At 43.5% G+C, this 21,955-nt stretch overlaps 1 protein-coding gene across 1 annotated transcript in view; it reads right to left on the minus strand.

Annotated features, from left to right (window-relative positions):
• SPAG17 (sperm associated antigen 17) overlaps positions 1-21,955 on the minus strand; it is a 3,638,922-nt gene that overhangs the window by 1,863,098 nt on the left and 1,753,869 nt on the right. The window contains exon 19 of the mRNA XM_044071485.1: positions 18,459-18,658. Coding sequence (XP_043927420.1) covers positions 18,459-18,658 — 200 coding nt within the window. The remainder of the gene's footprint in view (positions 1-18,458; positions 18,659-21,955) is intronic.

Raw genomic sequence — 21,955 nt, forward strand, 5'->3', positions numbered from 1 at the left:
AAGGGGTAGTCTTAAGGATACATACTTCTCTCCAGCAGGCCCATATATATATATATATATATATATATATATATATATATATATATATATATATATATATCACAGGAAAGGTTTAAGTGTTTGGAACAGGTAATTCTGGTACTGTCTATTTTGCAGATATGCAGGAGGTCCATCAAAGTGGGGTCTGACAATGCCTTGTATGCCAGGCATAGATCTCCCCTCAATAATCTGTAGGAGACAGGTTACAGGGATAGAGCCTTGAGGTGGTCTGCATAGGAAATGTTACTTACACATTGAATTCTTTTGGTGAGGATCCTCTGTGGACGTTCCAGTTGTTGGATATACCTGGTTAGGTACATACCAAAGAGGACACTGTACTTAATGATAGGTCTGATGAATGCTGAATACAGTGAAACAATGATTTCCTCAGGCCTAGATGCCATACCTTTGTTTATAAGTTGCACAGCATATAATGATTTCCTTACTACTGTAGACACTTGACAGTCAAAGGCTAGATTACTATCTATGTGTGTATCCAAGTCCTTGACTACTCGGTCAAATCTTAGAGGTGTGCTGTGAATATGCTAGTTACCAGGAGTTGTTGACTTCCTGAAGGATACTATTATGTTTCCTTGACATTAAGTTTTAGTCCATGGCTCTGACTCCAGTTACTTGTCTGTGTCAGCCCTTTCTGGAGAACATTTGTGTCAGTGGGAGATTTAATGATGACTCCTAATTTGCAATCATCTTCAAATTTAGTCAGCCAGAGGCCATTGACATTGGCCTTGATTTCAGAGATATAAATGAAAAAAAGATGAAGGTCCCAGGACTGGTCACTGAGGGACTCTGCTTATGACTGGCCTCATTGTAGAGGTGCATTCCCCAATTCTAACTTCCTGGGTCCTGCCAGTCAGATGGTTGGTTATCTACCAGTGACATAAGGGTTTGAACCTAATCGCTTACGTTTGTCAAGAATGCCTGAGTGGGATATTGTATCAATTAACTTGGCCACATCAAGGTAGGCAGTGTGAACCATTTTGTCCTTATCCATTGCTTTGGTGACCATCTCAAAAAAGACCACCGGGCTGAGTAGGCATGATCTGCCCTTGACAAAACCAGTCTGCATTGGGTCCAGTGTCCAATGTCTTTATTGATCATTTCCATGACAATTATTTCCATAGCTTTGCTTATGACTAGTGAGACTTATGGGTCTGCAGTTTCCAGTGTCTGTAGGTGGCCTACCTTTGTGTAGAGAGATAATTGTTGCTGTTCTCCATTCATGAGGGCATGTTTGGAGGCTACAGTTAAACAGCAATCCCAGAGGGTCTGATAAGTCATGTCTATGATTTTGGCAGTGCAAATTAGGGTTCAGTCATTGGCATATTGCTTAATGATGGAATGTTTGCTTGCTATATGTAGATCATTTATGAAAATGTTAAATATTAGGGGACTAAGAATGAAGCCTTGGGGTAGACCTACTGGGACTAGGAGAAAAGGTGAAATGTACTTCCATTTAACTGCTTGAAACTTGCTGGATGGACATCTCTCAAACCATGACAGGGAGAATGAATCAAGGATTATATATGATAGCTTCTGAATTAGTATTGTGTGTGATAATGTATCAGAGATTTTAAAAAGATTTAGGTATAAGGCAGAGGTGAGATTTCCTATGTTTCTATTCTGGTTTATAGTGGATATCACACTGAGAAGAGCAGTGATTGCACTATGATGGGGCCAAAACCCATGCTGTGTTGGGCATAGAAGCTAATTGACAGTGATGAAGTTAAGGAGTTATGACTGAATACATTTTTCTAGCACTTTAGATGGGGGAAGAGTATGACTATCAGTCTGTAATTATAGAGTTCAGTTGATTTGTCAACCTGTTATGTAGAATATAGATTTGTTTCCATATTTGAGAAACATACTGTTCTTTGATAGATTGATTTATACGCATACAGACTGGGTATGTCAGAGCATCAACTGCTACATTAAGACATTCTGTAAGCTGTATGGAGCTAGAATTGCAAGTTTTAGTTTGTGCAAAGTTTTTTTATGTTGTTGATGGGAATAGTTGTGAAAGACATGGTCATGTGTTGATTGGCTGGCTTAGAAGGTGGGGTGCTGAGAGTTAAATTACATGTGTTCAAGACAGTGGTGGTAGTTTGTATAAAGTGAATGTTAAATCTGAGGCAATGTTGTCAGTATAGCAGTTTTTAAGAGATAGTTGGAAGGTATGACATGAGAGCAAGAGTTTATTAATGAAATTCCAGAACACTTTGGGGTTATTATTAAATGAGTTGTGATAGTGTGTAAAGTAGATTTTTTGTCTAAATTTCTTAAATGTCTAAAGGCTTGAAAGTTTGGTTCAGTAAATGTAATTTTCCATGTCTTCCACACTCTATATCTCAGTTTCATGAGCTGTTAGGTTTGTACTGACCGCTAAGGTGCTGGGTTCAATTTTACTCTTTTGGATCTACTTGGAGCAAGACTATTTAGGATATCTAGAAAAGTTGAATTATAGAATGTTACAGCATCATCTAGTGGGAGGGTATGCAAAGGCTTCCAGATGACAGATCTGCTTTCTTTGTTGGAGGAGGACAGGTTTCATACTTAATTATAACATTACTCTTCATATATGTTAATATAATTTCTAATAGAAAATGTAAACAACTGGTTATTTAGACACTCTGGGAGGGTACCACTTGTGATGTTTTGTGGAGCATTAGCAAGTATCCAGTCAATGGCTGATTTTTATCAGTATTTTTATTGTATCGAGTTGGGGTATTTAGGTTGTGTGAGGCCACACAAGTTAATTCAATGTCTAGAGCAGCTGCTATCATTCAGAGCTATCCAGTTAATGTTACACAAGTTCCTGGCTGATTTTAGATGTGGCCCAGGAGACAAATTCTACTGCTAAATTAGAGTTACTACTAAAGAGTATGTAAATACCTCATATTAAAAATTCTGCATTATTTATTGAAGAAGGGCCAAGTGGGTGACAGAAGATTTTGAGAATGATTTTGCAAGTTATAGCCTCACCTCCCGCTCTCTTGTTTTTTCTATCCAGGCATATTATATTATAGCCTGGTGGTAGGATTTCTTTGTTTTTTGTTTCTTGTTTCAACCAGGTATTGGTTAAGAAATATGATATCATGAGTGTAATGGTCAATCCACACGAAATTAGGTATCTTGTTGTGGATACTACATTTGTTGATGCTATGCAGGTGCAGGTCCATAGATGTGCCATGTGGGTGTGATTTACAGGAGGATAATATCTGGGTGGTTGTAGAAAAGTTTTGGAAAGGTGAGGTTAGACCTGGGTTTCAGTGTAATCGCACAAAGTTTAAAAGATTGGTGGAAACATATTTGGGTTGGAGGCTGCTTACCTTTAGCAATATGTTTGAGATATGGCTTAAGAATTGTATAGTACTGGTATTGGTTATATATCTTAAAATTGATGAAAAGGTGTTGAGTAGAACAGGCCAGGAGGAATAGTGGAGAATTAGTTACTGTCAAAGTGGGGATTTACAGCGGTAGTGGGAGAGGGTAGAGGTTTGATGTATAGGTTGTGGTTAAGTAATGTGATATAGTTTAATAGTGGAAAGGATGGAAACATGAACATATCTGCTAGACCTAGAGTGAGTATATTCATTCTGTGAAGAAGCTTGTGGTAATTACCACAAAAGAAGGAAGAACCAGTGTTGTCAACACTATGATCTTGGGGGATTCCTTCTGGATCTTCAGAAGTACCCCGAATATCAGTGGTATTGGTGGGAAAGTACTACAGGAACATTCATGTGCAAGGAAAGGAAAAGTTATCTGTCTACCAGACCTTTTTGTGAGGAGTCCTGAAGTAGAATATTGCCAGTAGATTGTTATGAGAGGGGCCAAACAACTCTACTGGAGGAACTCTTCAAGAATGGATTAAATCTTGGAATACCCTCTCTGACCAAGTTTCTATTCGTGAGGATCTGCCATTATCCTGCTCAGCTTATCTGCCACACAGTTTTGTTGTGATGGAATGCAGGATGCCTGTGGAGTAAGATTGCACTGTGAAGCAACACCCCAAGCTAACATGGATAGCCTGCAAAGGGGGTACAACCTGGATCCCTCTTGCTTGTTGATGTACCTCATGATTCTGTTATTGTATGTAACAACTTGAAGAGGTTCTGTGGATCAAAGATGATTCAGAGAGTTGAGTGCCTTGATTAGGGCAAGCATCTATTTTATATTTATGTGAATTTATGTGCTTGAATCTGTCCTTGGTGACACACACTTTTATCCCCTCTTGAAAGTTCACTCCAAGCAAAGTTCAAGGTGTCTGTACTGACTGATTCAGAACAGGGAGGGAGAATGGGAGACTTAGATTTAAGGATATTTGCTATCTCCCTCAAGTGATTTCCCTTCTAACAACCCCCAGCACTGGAATTTGAAAGAGCAAATGATGTTGGTGCTGGGACAAAAAAGAATTCAGATATTATTGTACCCTTCTCATGTGGAGTCTTGCCAGGGTAACATGAGAATTGTAGATGCCATCAGATCTAAAATCCAGAGGTCTTCCCCTCACAGTGACCAAAGTCTGAGTGAAAAAATAGAAATAGATCTAGATACAAATCTATTTTTTTTTTCTTGTGGAAGAAAAGCTCTTTTATCTGAGGTGTCTAACTGACACCTCAGGAATACATTCCTATATGAAGCAATCAAAAAAGACTTTTGAATGTTCTCTTGGAATTTCATGCTGTGTAAGAGATCTCTCACTCAAGTGAGAGATTCATAACACTTTGAAAAAGACTCTGTAAAGATAAGCATCTCATCTAAATTTGTAAAATGTGGATGCCCTATAGCCTGCAAGAAGTGATACCCTGCCCCATGTGCAAAAATGGGAATAAGGGATAGTGGGTGGATGGATGGAGGGATGGATGTAATGAGCTATAACTGGAGCTAGACACTTTGTTAACATACACGGTGCAGTAAATAGTCCTAAGTGTATGGCAGAAAACAGATAATGTGATTCAGACACACAAACACCTGAAGTCTGAATGAATAAGGATGTGAGGATAAGCATCTTTTAAATTTAGTGTTATCAGGAAATTGTAATGCGGAAGAAGAGGTAACAGGTTAAGGGACAGTATTTTGAATATAGGCTATGCACCTAGTTAACAATAAAAACTGAAATGTAAAATACATGCTACAAAAAAATCAAATAGAAAATAGTAGGTACTCCACAATTAAGTTAAAAATGGAATATCCTTTATTGAAACACACAAACAAGAGATCCTAGTTTAGTATAATGAAAAGCATCAAAACATTCCTTATTTTTATATAATTATGTTGTTTGAAGCAAGGGAGTGGTTGCAGAGGGTGGTTCTGTTAACAGCAATAAAAGCATTAAAATCATTCCTTTAGCTAGGTCCCCCTTCCCCTTACCACCATAGTGTGATCTCAGACTGTGCTACCTAAAAACTGTAATGTAAAAGCTAGAGACAAATTAAAATATAATACCAGCTTATTAACGCTTTATATATGCTAACCATCTAATCCAAAACTTTATTAATTAAGAAACTTTCTAACTAACAAAATAACAAAAAGATTTACCACTAGACATCTACCAGAATAAATATTAATAAATATAAAGGGTAGGATGTTGGCTTAATGGTTAAGGTGTTTACCTTACAAACACAAGGTGCAGGGTTTGATTCTCACATTGGGTAATTGGCTAGGCTAATGGTACACAAAGGAAGTTAGCCTAGTATGAATAAACTAAACCACTTTTAATAACAAAGATCGCTTTCGTATCAAATAAATACTTCATCAAGTTTGTGTGTCAAAAACAAATCATAATATGAATGAACACGTACATATAAATCTACAAGTGAAAACCTAAGTAGGATGAAAAACATGAAAATAATTGTTAAGGTCTAAAGTTCTTAGTGACATTCGAAAGAGCTAGACCAGAGGCACCAGGAGCAAAAGATGGATGGTATGGGGAATCAGTTTTTAATAATAAGTTAGAAACTAAAGAATATGAATGGATTGTACATATGCAAGCAGATGTATACCCAGGTTTGAATAAACAAGTGACATTAAAACCAATATTAAAATCCAAACAGAATATAATTAAATAATGTATATTTTAAGTATAAATGTATATATTTTAATATGCTACTGTTATGTAAATGCATATTATCTGACAGAAAGGTTTTTTAATGGAGACCACCTTATATGTTCAGTATATTTAATTATGAATATTTAATTGTGATTGATGTTCTAATGTGATAGGTTAGGCTGTGTCACATGATTTGTTCTTATGTTCTTAAAAAGGAGGATTGCTCCCTAAATGAAAGTAATACTGAGGAAGGACTGAATGTCTGAAAGCTTTGTTATATTTGATTAAAAGGTACTGCGTTGTGAAGTGTGCTTTGCTTTTTTTCTTGTTGGGACACTTTGCATTACTTCACTTTACCATCTTGCCCATCTTTTTAATTTTTGAGGCACTGATGGTGCCAGCTGGACACACAAAAACTCTTTAACAGCTTTCATCGTCTTCTTTTGGACTGGGGAAGCAAAAACCAGAGATCTCCAAATGCTTCATGCTCAAGCTGAAAAGGAGACTTCAAAAGCAGGCAGCACAGGCTAACTCAGAAAAACCTTCTGACAGGAAAATGAAGGTTCTGAGGTAAAATTTTCCATGATAGTCCTCAAAGCACCACATCTTGCCCTGCAAACGCAGTCTACAAGAACATATGGACTACGTCAATATATGATAGATTTTTTTTGGAGTACGTCAATATATGATAGATTTTTTTTATATAGTTCTGCCACGCAAGTATTACGTATGTAAAATATACTCAGCTACAAGACATAGGTTCATAGGTTCATACTAGGCTATTTGCCCTAGGGATTTATAAGCCTAGCCAGAATGTGCTTGGCTTTCGCCACCCATTTTAAATTAATTTTGCTATGCCCTTTTTTGAGGTTAGTATACTGTGCCTCTGTCTAACAGTGACACAGAAGTGATACCCGGGGTAAACCTATGATCTCCCATCCACTCATCAAGATTCCTCTTGAAGAGAGTCAATGAGGGACTCTGCCTAACCTGGACTGGGATTTTATTCCAGAGTGAAGGGAGCCTCTGGGTTATGAATCTGTCCCTCCAGCATGTCCTATTTATTTCAGTGCTGAGGTTCAAGTCTCTCGAGTGTGTAGCTCAATGGGATTTGGATTTTCTGAGGTGCAGCATGTCCATTAGTTCCGGGTTTGACATGGCTCTGAACAGGTGGTATGCCACTGAGTAGAGCTGGAGTTTCTTTAACCGGGCAGCATATGGCATCTGTTTGAGCCCTTTGATCCTCTTGGTGAGGTACTTTTGGGGTCTTTCCAGTTGCTGCATGTGTCTGGTAAGGTACATCCCAAAAGGGGCATTGTACTCAATTATGGGCCTGATGAGAGATGAGTAAAGAGGCACAATGACCTCCCCTGATCTAGATGTGAATCCCTTCATGATTAGGTGGGCTATATAAAATGTTTTTCTAACCACTTTGGCCACGTGGTTGTCAAATGAGAGATTGCTATCAACTTGGGTCCCCAGGTCCCTAATTACTTCTTCGGTGCTTAATGGATTACCACCTATGTGATAATTTGTGGGCACTTTGTTTTTGCCAAAGGGGGATGACTATACACTTTTTGGCGTTTAGCTTGAGGCCATGGCTCTGGCACTAGTTGTCTGTTTCTATGAGGCCCTTTTGGAGGATGCTTGTGTCGGCTGGACAGTCGATTATGGCACCCAGTTTGCAGTCATCTGCGAACTTGGTCAGCCACAGTCTTTCCGTGTTGGCCTGTACCTCCAAGAAATATATACCGAACAAGAGAGGTCCCAGGACTGAGCCTTGTGGGATGCCACTTGTAACTGGTTTGGAGTTTGACATGGCTCCAGCAATTCTAACCATGTGGGTTCTGTCCTTGAGCCAGTTTGCAACCCATCTAGTGACATGGGGGTTTATATTTAAGCTGGTGAGCTTGTCTATAATGCCTGAGTGGGGTATTGTATCAAAGGCTTTTGCGAGGCCCAGGTAGGCTGCGTGGACCACCTTCCCCTCGTCAATGGCCTTGGTGACTGTTTCAAAGAAATCAACCAGGTTTAAGAGGCAGGATCTGCCCCTAACAAAGCCGAACTGGGTAGGTTCCAGTGTCTGTAGGTCCCCAATATCTTTATTTATGAGGTCCATGATGATCCTTTCCATAGCTTTGCAGACCAAGCTAGTCAAGCTTATGGGGCGATAGTTTCCAGGATCCGTTGAGGCACCACCTTTGTGGAGAGGGATCACAGTTGCTGTACGCCACTCTTTGGGTACATATCCTGTAGTAAGGCTGAGATTGAATTAGAAGTTATGTACTCACCATAACGTTCCATCTGAGTAGGTGTATTCATTTGTCTGCAACCTGTGGGGTTATGGATCCGATATCGGATCTGAACCGGCATGGTTTACCAGCTAGGGATCCGAGCTCTCAGCTCCTCCCCTCACCCATAATGCCCTGCACTCCCTACATGACCTCAGATCGAGTTTGCCAACAGCATGAACACCCTGAAAAGGGTAACACATCATATGCAGGAAACTGAAAAAGGCCAGGGGGATAGGAGGGCGGGATGGTTGCAGACAAATGAATACACCTACTCAGATGGAACGTTATGGTGAGTACATAACTTCTAAATCTGAAGTAGGAGATTCATTTGTCTGCAACCTGTGGGACAGAGTCCCCAGCTACCTGAATCTTGGGCGGCCATCATGGAAGGATATTCCGGAGCACCGCGGAGCCAAAGGATGCTCTACCCCTAGATGTAAGATCCAACTTGTAGTGGGAAATAAAGGTATGAGATGAAGCCCAAGTGGCTGCTGCACAAATATCATCTAGAGGAATCCTAGCCTTAAAGGCGGCCGATGTAGAGACTGACCGGGTTGAATGGGCATGTACACCCTCCGGTGCGGGCCTTCCAGAAGCTTGATAAGCCAATAAGATACATTGTGAAATCCAGCGAGATAATGAGACTTTAGAAATTGGCTTGCCCAAATTAAATTTAGCAAAGGAAATAAACAACTGGTTGGATTGCCTATGACCAGCTGTCCTGTTTAGATAAAATCTAAGTTGCCTGTGAACATCTAAGGAATGAAGCTTGTATTCACCCTTGTTTTGATATTTAGGGAAGAAAACAGGGAGGTTAATGGATTGATTAATGTTTGCTTCAGAAGCTACCTTAGGAAGAAAGGACGGGATGGTCCTGAGGTAAACACGGTCCGGATGAAAGACCAAGTAAGGAGGTTTAGCTGATAATGCTTGAAGCTCTGAGACTCTCTTGGCCGAAGTAATGGCTACTAAAAGGCGGTCTTGAAAGATAAGAATTTCAGATCTACCGTAGCCGCCGGTTCGAAGGGGGGGGGGGCGGTCAAGGCCTGGAGGACTAAAGAAAGGTCCCAAGGAGGAACCGCTTGCTTTACAGGGGGCCTGAGAAGGAAAGTACCTTTTAGGAAAATCTTACACAATTTGGCAGACATCAGAGGACTGGAGTCATGACCAATATGATAATGAGAAATTGCCGCAAGTTGTACTTTGACCGTGGAACTGCTGGCACCATCATTAAAAAGAGTGGTTAAGAAGTCAAGCACCAAAGGGAGAGGAACTGTGAAGGGGTTTAGGCCTTGCCGCTCCGCCCACAAGGAGAACCGTTTCCACTTACTGCGGTAGACTTTCCTAGTGGATGGCTTATGAGCTGCCACCAGGATGGCCTTAACAGGGGACGAAATACCGGGAGTCCTGATCAGGAGTGGAACTGGAGCAGCCAAGCGGTCAGCTTCAGGTTGTCCAGATTCGGGGGAGATAAGCAGGATGGATGAGATATCAGATCCGGAATGGGATCTAGAATCCAAGGAGGATTCACTGAGTGAGACCTTAGGAAAGGGAACCAGATCTGTCGAGGCCAAAATGGAGCAATGAGAATCATTCTGCACCCCAACCGAGAGGCTTTCTGAAGAACTTGGAGCATCAGAGGCAAGGGGAATAAGCATAAAGAAGACCGGGTGGTCAAGCATGCACCAGAGCATCTCTTGGGGCACCTCCAGGAGGAGGTATTAGAGCGAAAAAACTGTCGCACTTGGTGTTTGAGGGAGACGCAAAAAGATCGCAACAAGGAGTTCCCCACCGTGCAAAGATGCATTCCGCTACCTGAGTATTGAGAGACCACTCGTAAGGGGTGAGAATGGTGCGACTGAGTTTGTCCGCCAGGATGTTGGACCGACCCAGAATATGCGTTGCTATGAGAAAGCGGTTGGTGGAGATTGCCCATTCCCACACTCTCATGGCTTCTCGACAAAGAGGGTAAGACCTGGTTCCTCCTTGTTTGTTGATATACCAGACAACCGACATGTTGTCCGATTGAATCGCAATTGTTCCCAAGGGAAGAAAGGCCTGAAGTGCTAGCAACGCTAGGAGCACTGCTCTCATCTCTAGAACATTGATATGCAGTGAGGTCTCTGAATCGTCCCACGTGCCTTGGACCGTTCGGCCTGCAAAATGCCCCCCCCCACCCGAGGCGGGAGGCGTCCATGGTCACCGTGGCGAGAGGGGGAGAGGCACAAAAGGGGCGGCCTCCGTGGAGATCTGGAGAGTGTAGCCACCACAGGAGGGACCGCTTGCAAGCTTTGCTGATTGCAATGGGATGATGCATAGGAAGAGCAAGATACGACCACTGAACTAGGAGTGTCCATTGAAGGATGCGCATATTGAACCTGGCGAGAGGAAGAAGCGCTATCGCTGCCGCCATGGACCCTAGGGCCCTCAGGACCAACTCCGCCGGAACTGAGCTTGAGCGGAGAATGGCCCGCACCTGGAGCTGCAAGTTTTGAACTCTGTCCGCAGTGAGGAAGGCTCTCAATCTCCTCGTGTCTAACCTGGCACCTATAAAATCTATGAACTGCGTGGGTGCTAGGTTGGATTTTTTTGTGTTTATCGTGATGCCCAGACGAGGAGCAAAATGGAGAAAGGAGTCTCGCGCCAAGAGAAGTAGATGCCTTGTTGGGGCGGTGAGAAGCCAGTCGTCCAGGTAGGGAAAGACCTGCACCCCCTGAAGCCTCAGGTGGGCCGCTACCACTGCTAACACTTTGGTGAACACCCTGGGGGCTGTGGTGAGACCAAAGGGAAGGACCCGGAATTGGTAGTGACTGGCTCCCAGCCAGAAGCGGAGAAACCTCCTGGAGCGCCTGTCCATTAGTATATGGTAGTACGCATCCTTGAGGTCTATGGAGCACATCCAATGGTTTTCTCCCAGCAGGGGGAGAATAGACTGCAATGTAACCATTCGGAATTTCTCCTTGGGAACTGCCAGGTTCAGGAGAGAAAGGTCTAAAATTGGTCTTAGATCTCCCGTCTTTTTTGGCACTAAAAAGAACCTGGAGTAGAACCCTGATCCGATTTGGTCTGGGGGGACGGGCTGGATGGCTCTTTTCTTTAGCAGATGGCCAATTTCTGCCAAAGCGGCCTCCCACTGACAGGGTGGAGCGTCGGGGAGGGACTTCAATTTTGGCAAGTGTCGGAAAGGGATACGGTATCCTCTGGATATGATCTGGAGGACCCAGCGGTCTGATGTTATGGACTCCCATGCCGCTAGGTGCTCCAAAAAACGTCCTCTGACTGCCTCCAGAGTGGAGCAGCCGGGCAACCCTTCAGGGCTGCTGCGCGGGCCGTTCAGAGAAGGGTTCTCTGGACCCGAAGTTCCTGGGAGCCCCTCTGCCCCTAGGGCGGCGTCCTCCCTGTCCTCCTCTGCCACGGAAGGACTGGTTGTCCGGAGCAGGCTGGGATTGCTGCGACTTCCGGAACCACATCTTCTTCTGACCCTTTTGGTTCCTAGAATAGGGCCTCTGGGGTACAGAGAAGCGGATTCCGACGGCAGACAGCGTCTTCCCATCCTTTTCGCTCTGGGTCAAGGTGTCACGAACAGTTTTGCCAAAGAGGGCAGAACCATCGAAAGGGGCGTTCACAAATGATGCCTTGAAGGGCTCCGTGAAATCGCAATGACGGAGCCAGGCCTGACGTCTGGTAACTAGGCCTGCCCCTGCGGCTCTAGCGGTGCCTTCCATAGCATGGGACAGTAGCCGCATAGAGGTATTAGTGACGGACCTGAAAGTGGCCATACAGGTGGAGTGCAGCACTTTGTCCTCCTCCGACATGGACTCTGGGGGGGATGCAGCGTATTCTTTTATAAGATCGCGCTGCATCCTAATCACATGTGCCAGGTAGTTCAGCGCCCTCACTGAGAAGGTCGCTGAACTAAACATCCGCTTCCCCAAGCGGTCCATCATCCGAGACTCCTTGCTCGGGGGATGGACTGAGGGACTCTCCTGAGCAAGTTCCCTCTTGGTGGCAGCCGCCGTCAACATGGCATCCACCGGAGGCCCCTTACTCCAATGGGCACGGTCAGCCGGGGGACTGAGAATACGGTCGGGCCTTTTTGGGATTGGCTTCACGGTGTCCGGTTCCTTCCATGCCCTGGTGGTAATGAGGTCCACCAGGGGGTCGGCAGGAGGGGACACCCAAGAGGTAGACGGGCCCGCTTTAAATGCCTCCAAGAACACGGACTCGTCCGAGGAAGACTTGGGGGCAGACCACCCCCCCCTTATGTGGAGCATTTCCATGATGTCTCCAAATGAGACATCCTCAGGGGGTGATCTTGGGGAGCCTTCCCCTTCCTCCAAGTCCGTGTCTTCTGTGAGAGACTCGGGGGAGTCAATGTGCCTCCTTTTGCACGTATGTTTGCGGGGAACATCCTCCGGGGGGCTGTCAGAGGACTCCTCACAAACAGCGACCTGTTCCAAGGGAACAGCTTGGGGCAAAGGAGCGGGCTGTCCCAAGGGCCGGATGGTGGAAGCCTGACCCAGTACAGATGGAGCGCGGGACGGAGCCGAAGCAAGTGCCGGGGGTCCGGAGACCCTCAACAGGGCCCTCTCCACTACATCAAATGCCGAAGGGGAGCCGACCTCGACCAATGGATCCGACAATCGGCTCCCCCTCGGATCTGAGGAGTGGATCAGAGCCGGCGCCGAAGCACTCGGATCCGAAGGGACAGTGCGCTCCAACACCGACGGTGCCGAAGGAGCACTGATCCCCCCGGATCCGAAGCTCGGATCCAGGCTCCGAGAGGTCGGATCTGAAGCACTCGAGGGCAGGGTCGGATCCGAAGTACCAAGTACTATCGGCGCCGACCCACCCCCGGCTCCGAAGCTGCTCAGCTCCAACTGCTCCAAACCCGGGTAGCGGGTCGGAGAAGGAGCAATAGGTTTAAAGAAAGGGGTCGAGCTCCCCCCCAGAGGGGGGGGAGGCAAGAGCACTCCCATCTGCATCTGGGCCTGGATGAACCTTCTCATCATCCAGTCCAGATCAGCGTCTGACAGGCTATAGGTTGATCTCGACGAGGCTACCGAGGTAGGCCTTGAGTGCCTCCTGGATAGCCTCGACGGAGATCGGGTCTCCTCCTCCTCAGGTCCCGGTGAAAAGCACACGGGTGACCAGAGCCGAGGAGGGGGAGAACCAGCAGACAAGAGGCCGGAGGAGAAGCCCGCTTGGCAGGCGGGGCCGAAACAGAGGTCTCGGCCCGCCGCTTATGGTGCTTCTTCCTCCGGTCCCTCTTTCTAGCTTCCCTCTCCTCCGAACCACTACAGGGAGGTTGAGTCCCAGGAGGAGGAGGGGGAGCCGGAGAGGAGGTAACCATCGAAACGGCTCCCCCTGAAGGAGCGGAGGCCAGAGCCGAATCTGGGGGCAAAAGTCCCGCCAGGACAAGCTTAGACCTCCGCTCCTTCAATGCCCTGGGGTTGAACCCTGCACAAATGGAACATCCAGATGTGAGGTGTTCAACCCCAAGGCATCTAACGCACCAAGTGTGGCCATCAGCAGGGGAAAGCTTATGGCCACACTCGGAGCACTTAGAGAAAACAGCTTTAGGTTGTTCCGACATCCTAAAAGGTAAAAAGTTACTTAAACTAAAAGAGAAAAGCAAAAGTAACTAAACACACACAACAGGCCCAAACACACACTACGCTACCAGCGAGGGGAGGGAAATTAAGTAAAAATAAAATTAAATCACTAAACAAGTACAAATATTAAAAGAGGATCCTAAACTTTCACTCAACTTTCACAAAAAATTTTTAAATTTTAACAATATAACACTTGAAAACACCATTTAGCTGAAGAGCTCGAGAACACTAATCTGGTCACCAGCGCGGCAAACCAGATCTGAGGTCATGTAAGGAGAGCAGGGCATTATGGGTGAGGGGAGGAGCTGAGAGCTCGGATCCATAGCTGGTAAACCATGCCGGTTCGGATCCGATATCGGATCCATAACCCCACAGGTTGCAGACAAATGAATCTCCTACTTCAGATCAGTAGTTTTATGTTTGGGTTTAGCTCTCCTTGGAGTTCATGTAGGATGCAGCCCGGGACACCGTCTGGTCCCACTGATGCTGTGCTTTTTGCTTTGGAGAGGGCGGCTCTTACCTGAGCATCTGAGATGTCAGGGGGGCAGAACTCTGCTGGGATAGATATTTGCCCTTTTGGTGGGGGGGGAGAAGTTTGCGCTGAACCTGTCAGCTAGGATGTTGGCAATGTCTGTGGGTTCGGTGTATTTTTTGTCATTTTGGACTAATTCTGAGCATATCTGGGAATTACCACCCAGGTTCCTAACATAACTAAAGAAAGCCTTGTGATTATCCTTAGTGTCCTGTGCAATTTTTCTCTCGAAGCTGGCCTTAGACGATTTTATGAGTGCCTGTAGTTTTTTGCTAATACTGATCAGAGATGCCTTTCATTTTTAGAATTTTGCTCTATCATTTAGTAGTTTCCTCCTTCTATTGTATAGTTTGTTTATGGCTGGGGTCCACCAGACAGGACGTCTGCCTTTGGAGGATTGGGTCTTGGTTTTATTTGGGATCTCATGATCCATGCATTCCTGAAGGTGTTCATAGAATGTGTTTATAAAGGATTCTGCGGTCTGGGCCGTATTTTCCACAGGCCCGGGGGCTTTGAAGGATTCCACCTCGGTTTTGAGGAGTGTGAAATTTGCTTTAGAGAAGTTTTTCATTGCAGTTTTCTGGGCAGGGGGTGGGGTCGGGATGTGAATATCCAGTGAGATTAGTTTATGGTCTGATCTTACCAGTGAGGGATACACTTCTGGTCTGGAGCATAGTCCCCATGTTGGTGATGATCAGGTCCAGTATGTTTTCCCCTCTTGTGGGAGTGGTAACAAGTTGTTCCATAGTTCCAGACAAAATAATTCTGCAACACAAAATAATGAAATTCACAGAAAAACATTTTTTTCCACAATAATATTATGCAGTGGAAGGTTTTCCCTAGATGGGGACTTATCTACCCAGCCATGAAAGGATTGCTAGCTGACCATCAGATCCACAGAGCCCAGAGAGACAATTGGGTCAACAAGGGGTGCATTTTCAATGTGGTAATTCTCTGGGGTACATGACCTCCCAAAGGATACGATAATGCATTTTTTGTCATTCAGTTTCAGACCAAGATTTTGGCACCAGTTATTTATTTGAGACAAACCTTCCTGCAGCATCAGGATGAACTTTAACAGTTACTGCATTCCTAGAACATAGTAAATGTATAAAAAAACAATGTAATCACTTCATAATAGCACATTTCACTTCTTTATTAGGAACATAAGAAGTTGCTAGGTTAATGGCTCTAGGGCTTTTACAAGCCTAGCCAAGTTCTTATCCGTATTTCCACTATCAGCATCTATTGCCCCTGTCCAAGAAGGACACAGGTGGAACCCCTAGGGTGAATTTATGGTCACTCATCCAATCATCCAGATTGCATTTGAAGAGGGCCAAAGAGGTGCTCTATTTGACCTGATGTGGGATTCTGTTCCACAGATGTGGTAACCTCTGGGAGACAAATGTGTCCTTCCTGCAGGTTTTATTGTTGTCACATACCAGGTTAAGGTCTTTAGAGTGAGTAACCTGTGTACCATTTGATCAAAACCCTGCTTTATTCAGCATTTCTAATAAAGCAGGGTTAGAGATTGCCTTGAATGCAAGGTAGAGATCACCTCTGAGTAGTCTGTATGAAACAGAATAACGTCCAAGTGATTTCAGAAGATCCCCATAGGGCAGATGCTGAAGACCTTTAAGTTTCCTTGTGAGGAACATTTGAAGTTTCTCCGACTGCTGCAGGTGCTTAGAAAGATACATACCAAAAATAATTTGCTCTAGTTGAGGCTTGAACTGACAACTTCAGCATTGCTCTAGTATTGCTATATAAATAATGTGAGCTAACTTACTGCACCACTGGATCTAGACTTCACTGTCACCGAACAGTGAACATAGGTATAATATGGGCAGAATGGAGGTTCTTTAATGTTGTTGTCTTGCCTTCTTATAGACTGATAAAGCTCCTGGTTTAAATGCAGAAGTGACTCTGAAGCTTATTTAAAAATGAAATGTGTAATAGTGAAACTCATTTAGGCTGGATTCATAAAGGTTAACGCAAAGTGCATTGACAGACAGCCCTGACACTGTACTTTTGCAAAAGATGTGCATCACAATGTCAGGCTTTCTCTTACGCATGCTACATGATAATGAGGCATTCTGGGGAAGAGGCATATGCTAAATGGCCATGTGCTCCCCCCACCCAACTACCTCTGGGAAGTCATGTACAAACTGAGTTATTCGCTCGGCCATGTAGATTAGCAAAATCACTCCTTGTACCTCGTAGAAATGAAAATGACCAAAAGGCTGTGTTCATCCATTATAGTAGAAGTAAGTGCTGGAGAATTTAGTGGTTAGGGTTAGGAGTTGTGTGTGTGTGTGAGTGTATGCAGGGAAATGTATGTACAAGTGAATACATAATTGTGAGTCTGCCTGGGAAATAGCAGTTAGGGGAGTTAAGGGCTAAGTTAGGCAGGTGTGTGTGTGTGTGTGTGTGTGTGTGTGTGTGTGTGTGTGTGTGTGTGTGTGTGTGTGTGTGCGTGTGCGCGCACACGTCCATGGGTGAATGGATGAGTGTCTGTGAGTCTGATCGAGTTGGAAGGGAGTTCTTTTATGTGTGTAGGTGTGTGAGTGTACTGTGTATACATGTGCATGTGGGGGGTTGAGGTGGCTGTTATACTTCCACACACCCGTAGACTAATGAGCTGATTCTGGGGGGGAACCACTAGCCACCAGCGATAACTCTTTGTAACTGAGTGGTGCATAAAGAGAACAGGAATCAAAGGGTGCAGAGAACAGTAGACACCGGGATTACTCAATATGACATGCCTTAAATGTACATATTAAAAAAAATGTGCAGGGAACAACTAGACAACAGGGATACGTACCATGCCTTAAAAAGGCACTAAACACCAGGGATAGAACAAAAATAAATGAAAAAAACAAACAAACAAAAAAAAAACAAAGTACAAGGAGGAAAGGGATTTGAAATGTGCACCCTTGACACAAGAAACCCATGTATTAGCTTGCAACACTAACTGATAAGCTAGTGCAGCAGGATTTTTTTTTGACACATCTTGAGATCTTGGGCATTATGCAATGCCTACAACACTTTGTGATGCATGAGGAAGGAAATATTAGGCATGCCTCCCAACCTCACAGCATGCATTTACTGAGGGATATGAAGTGTGAAACTTGAATGTTTGGCATTAAAGACTAACTGCAATTATTTAAGAATTACCAGGGATGGGGAAAAGGAAACGCTGCGGACGTTCTGACAACAGGGACAGGTTTGGGATATGTGATGCGTGTTCTTTCCTGTGTGCTTTTGTCTGGGAGAGTAAATGATGGAGGAGGAGTGCTCATGCTAGCACTATACATCTACCTCTGTTAACTACTGCAGGAACTGCAAATCTGCACTCTGTCATAGTTAATTGCAAGTTAAATACATGCAGATTAGCTGATAATGAAGTCTTTCCTCACTGCAGGTAATGTATCTATGAACTTCAAAATACTGCAGTGCAAAAACAGGGCCTTTTAACTTATGGCCAGTGGTGGGGTTCTTTATGAATCTTCGGCATTGTTTTTATGCATATTTACCACATCCATTGAGTACAATAACTGTTTTCAGTTAAAGTATTTTTACTTTAACGTGCGATGTGACCTTCTGCCTGATGTTTATAAAGGAGAGACAATGACATATTTTTTTGAGCTGAGCACTTTTTGTAGATTTGTAGATACCAGAACAAGTCAAACCCTTAACCTCTTATCACTACATACATATATATTTTTAACTGTCAAAAGAGACTGTATGACAGATTAGCTATATCGACAGCACAATAAGCATGTAGTTCACTACCACTGTTAAAGGCTGTACAAGTTTGCTTTCAATAATGTTTCTTTTTCCATAAAAAACTGGATAATTTTAGTCTATGCAAAGACAAAAGGAAAAAAAAGTATATAAAAGCTCCATACTTCCAGATTTTTTAGGAGTAGTAGATCTGTCTTTCCTTTTACTGCCAGGTGTAGAGGTTCGAGATGCTGGTGCACTTCCGCTGGTAGTTTTTGCAGATGTCAAGGCTTCCATTTCTTTAGCAAGAAGTGCTGCTTGGTAATGCTTTTCTTCTTCCCTCACCCAGTCTGAAATTGAATCTGCTACATATTCCAAATAATTTCTATAGGAACACAAACAAAATATGTACATTATGTATACAATATAGTTATTTTTTTGTGCAAAATACTTCAGGAAATATAGAATGTGCACAATTAATGAATGCCTCCACCACCAAGAAAGTTAATTTAGTTAGATTAATAAAAGAAATGCACCTTTCAATATACATTGTTTGACATTAACACTGGCCAAACTTTTGAAAGGTAATGGTGGCTAGTTCTAATGTAAATGCAATGTGCATATTTTTACATTAAAAAATCAATAACAATAACTTATAAAATGTATTTCTAAGTCATATGGGTTGAAAATTCAGTGCTAACTTTACCCCCCTCTCACCCCCTAGAGGGCCCATCTCTATACCAGAAGAATGCAAAGTTCCTATAATCATGGCTACACAGGTAAAAACACACTCTCCAAAAACAAGAACCCAGCATCCATGGGACCTGACAATATCCCAGGCTGCGTTCTACATGAACTACAGAATGAACTGGCACCCTACCTAAGTACCATGTTCAATCATACCCCCACCTCAGGCTTTGCACCAACTGAATGGCACCCCACAACGGTTATCCCACTCCACAAAGGGGGAGCCACGACGGACCCCGGGAACTACCGCCCCATTAGCCTGATGAGCCTGGTCTGCAAGGCCATGGAACGTATCATCATGGAACTCATAAACAAAGACATTGGTAATCTCCAAACTCTGGACCCTACCCAGTTTGGATTTGTAAAAGGCAGATCATGTCTCCTAAACCTGACTGACTTCTTTGAAGCAGTCACCAAAGCCATAGATGAGGGTAAAATGGTTCACACAGCTTATCTAGATCTTGCCAAGGCTTTCAACACCATCCCCCACTCTGGAATTATAGATAAGCTCACTAAACTAGGTATAAATCCCTATGTCACAAGATGGGTTGCCAAATGGCTCACGGACAGAGCCCACACTGTGAAAGTAGCGGATTCCAAATCCAACTTCAGACCAGTGACAAGTGGAGTACTACAGGGTTCATTCCTGGGTCCTCTCCTGTTTGGTATTTACGTCTCTGAAGTGCAGGCTAACACAGAAGGTCTTTGGCTAACAAAGTTTGCAGATGACTGCAAACTAGGAGCCATAATCGAAACTTCTAACAATGTGGACAAACTACAAAAGGGCCTCAGTGAGACAGATACCTGGTGTCAAAGCCATGGCCTGAAGCTCAATGCCAAAAAGTGTATTGTCATCCCCTTTGGTAAAAACTCTGTACTCATGAACTACCACATAGCTGGTAGTCTTACTTAATGCCAAAAATGTGATAAGAGACCTTGAGGCACAGGTGGACAGTAGTCTCTCCTTTGATAATCACATTGCCACAGTGGTCAGGAAATCCTTCTACGTGGCTCATCTCATCACAAAAGGATTCTCATCCAGAAAAAAAGAGGTCATTGCTCCCCAATACTCATCACTCATTAGACCCACTATAGAGTACAACGCCCCTTTTGGTATGTACCTCACAAGACATCTACAACAACTGGAAAGACCACAGAAATACCTCACAAAGAGGATTACTGGCCTCAAACAGATGCCCTATGCAGACTGTCTCAAAAAACTACAGCTTTATTCCATCGCATATCGCCTACTCAGGGGCGATCTCTGCCTAACATACAGAGCTATGTCAAACCCAGAGCTGTTGGACATGCTCCACTTAAAGAAATCCCAATCCCTCCAAGCTACATGCTCTAGGGACCTAAACCTTGTCACCACAATAAACAGAACATGCTGGAGGGATAGATTCCTGTCCCAGAGACTTCCCATACTCTGGAACAGACTACCTAGCTATGTCAAACAGAGCTTCTCATTAGCACTCTTCAAGAAAAATCTTGATGATTGGATGGGAAATGGGAAATTCACCCCAGGGATCACTTCTGTGGCTCTGCTCGACAGGGGCACAGGAAAAGAATTTTCTTGGGTGGCAAAAGCCAGGGTACATTTTTTGGCTAGGCTTATATAGGCCCTAGGGCCAATAGCCTAGTACCTACCTATGAACCTATGAAAATCTTTTTCATCTGGATTAAGTATTAAAGTATGCATAATTATGTAACAGTTTGGTAAAGCTAAAGCACATCATGACCAAAACAAAGTTTACATTATTTTAAATAAAATAAAGCAGGATAGTTAGTAAGTGATAAGTAGTTTTTAGAAGATTTTTACAAGGCTGTTCAGAATTGCAAGTAGCTCAAAGATGGATTCTAAAGCAGTTTATGCTCAGGACAAGGTGCTGAATTGGGCTTACAAAAATTCAAAATGGTCACAAATCCAACAGAAGGTTTGCACAAAAACATATGCAAATGAGAAAGCATGAAAGTCTTTTGTAGCCCGCCACATTCCCTATTTCTATTTCCAAGTAAAGCTGCACCCTGAAACAGGCCACACACAATGCAACCAGCATAACACAGGCAAGAATGAATGCTTTCAGAAATATCCCTGCTATAAAGGCGGAATTAGGAATCTAAAGGAGAGGTAAAGCACACCAAAAAAAAAGGTGTGCTCTGTATAATATGTGGGTCTACTTTATTAACTCGAATGTTCAAAAGTTTGAATACATAAAGATCGACACATGTGCATCAAACTCTTAAACGGTCGAAAGTTAATAAAGAAAAAAAATACACAGAAAAAAAAAGATGTAGGCAGGGGGGCATGCACCCCTGCACCCTCCCCACACACCCCGCTACTTAAATATACCAACTCTGAGATTGCATAATATTGAAGTAAATGGAAATCTCCACCTACAGAGATTTCCGTTTACAGTTTTCGATGGCTTGCACTTTCGATGCATATGGTTCGAGCCATATGTATTTGCGGTTTTACACTTTTGCGTAAATAAAGTAGACCCAAATATGCACGTGTAATGTTGTAAATCACAACACTATGATAAGAGATCAGCAAATTCTGTGTAGCTCAAGCCAAAGCTATAAAAGCACTAATTCATAGAATCAAACCAAAAATCAGTCTATTTGAACCGATTATCTACCTCATCAGGATTCTGTGCAGACTTAAACAGCAAGGTTGAACTGGTCACAGCAAATGGCTTGAAAATGTACCTGCACAATATGTGGACTTTAACAGTGTATGTAACATACTTCCCAATATAATATATTCTTTCAAACAGTGAAGCAGTTCATACTATATGTATGTATATATATTTTTTTCCTTATAATGTTTGACATAAAAGAACACCACAGGAGGGAGTTTATCCACATGCTGGCATTATGTTGGCCACATGCCTTCCATGGAAGAATATTCTGTAAAAACAACATCTATGAC

This window comes from Protopterus annectens, chromosome 5.part0, assembly GCF_019279795.1.
Source record: "Protopterus annectens isolate FY-2018-M chromosome 5.part0, PAN1.0, whole genome shotgun sequence".
Taxonomy (NCBI): Eukaryota; Metazoa; Chordata; order Ceratodontiformes; family Protopteridae; genus Protopterus; species Protopterus annectens.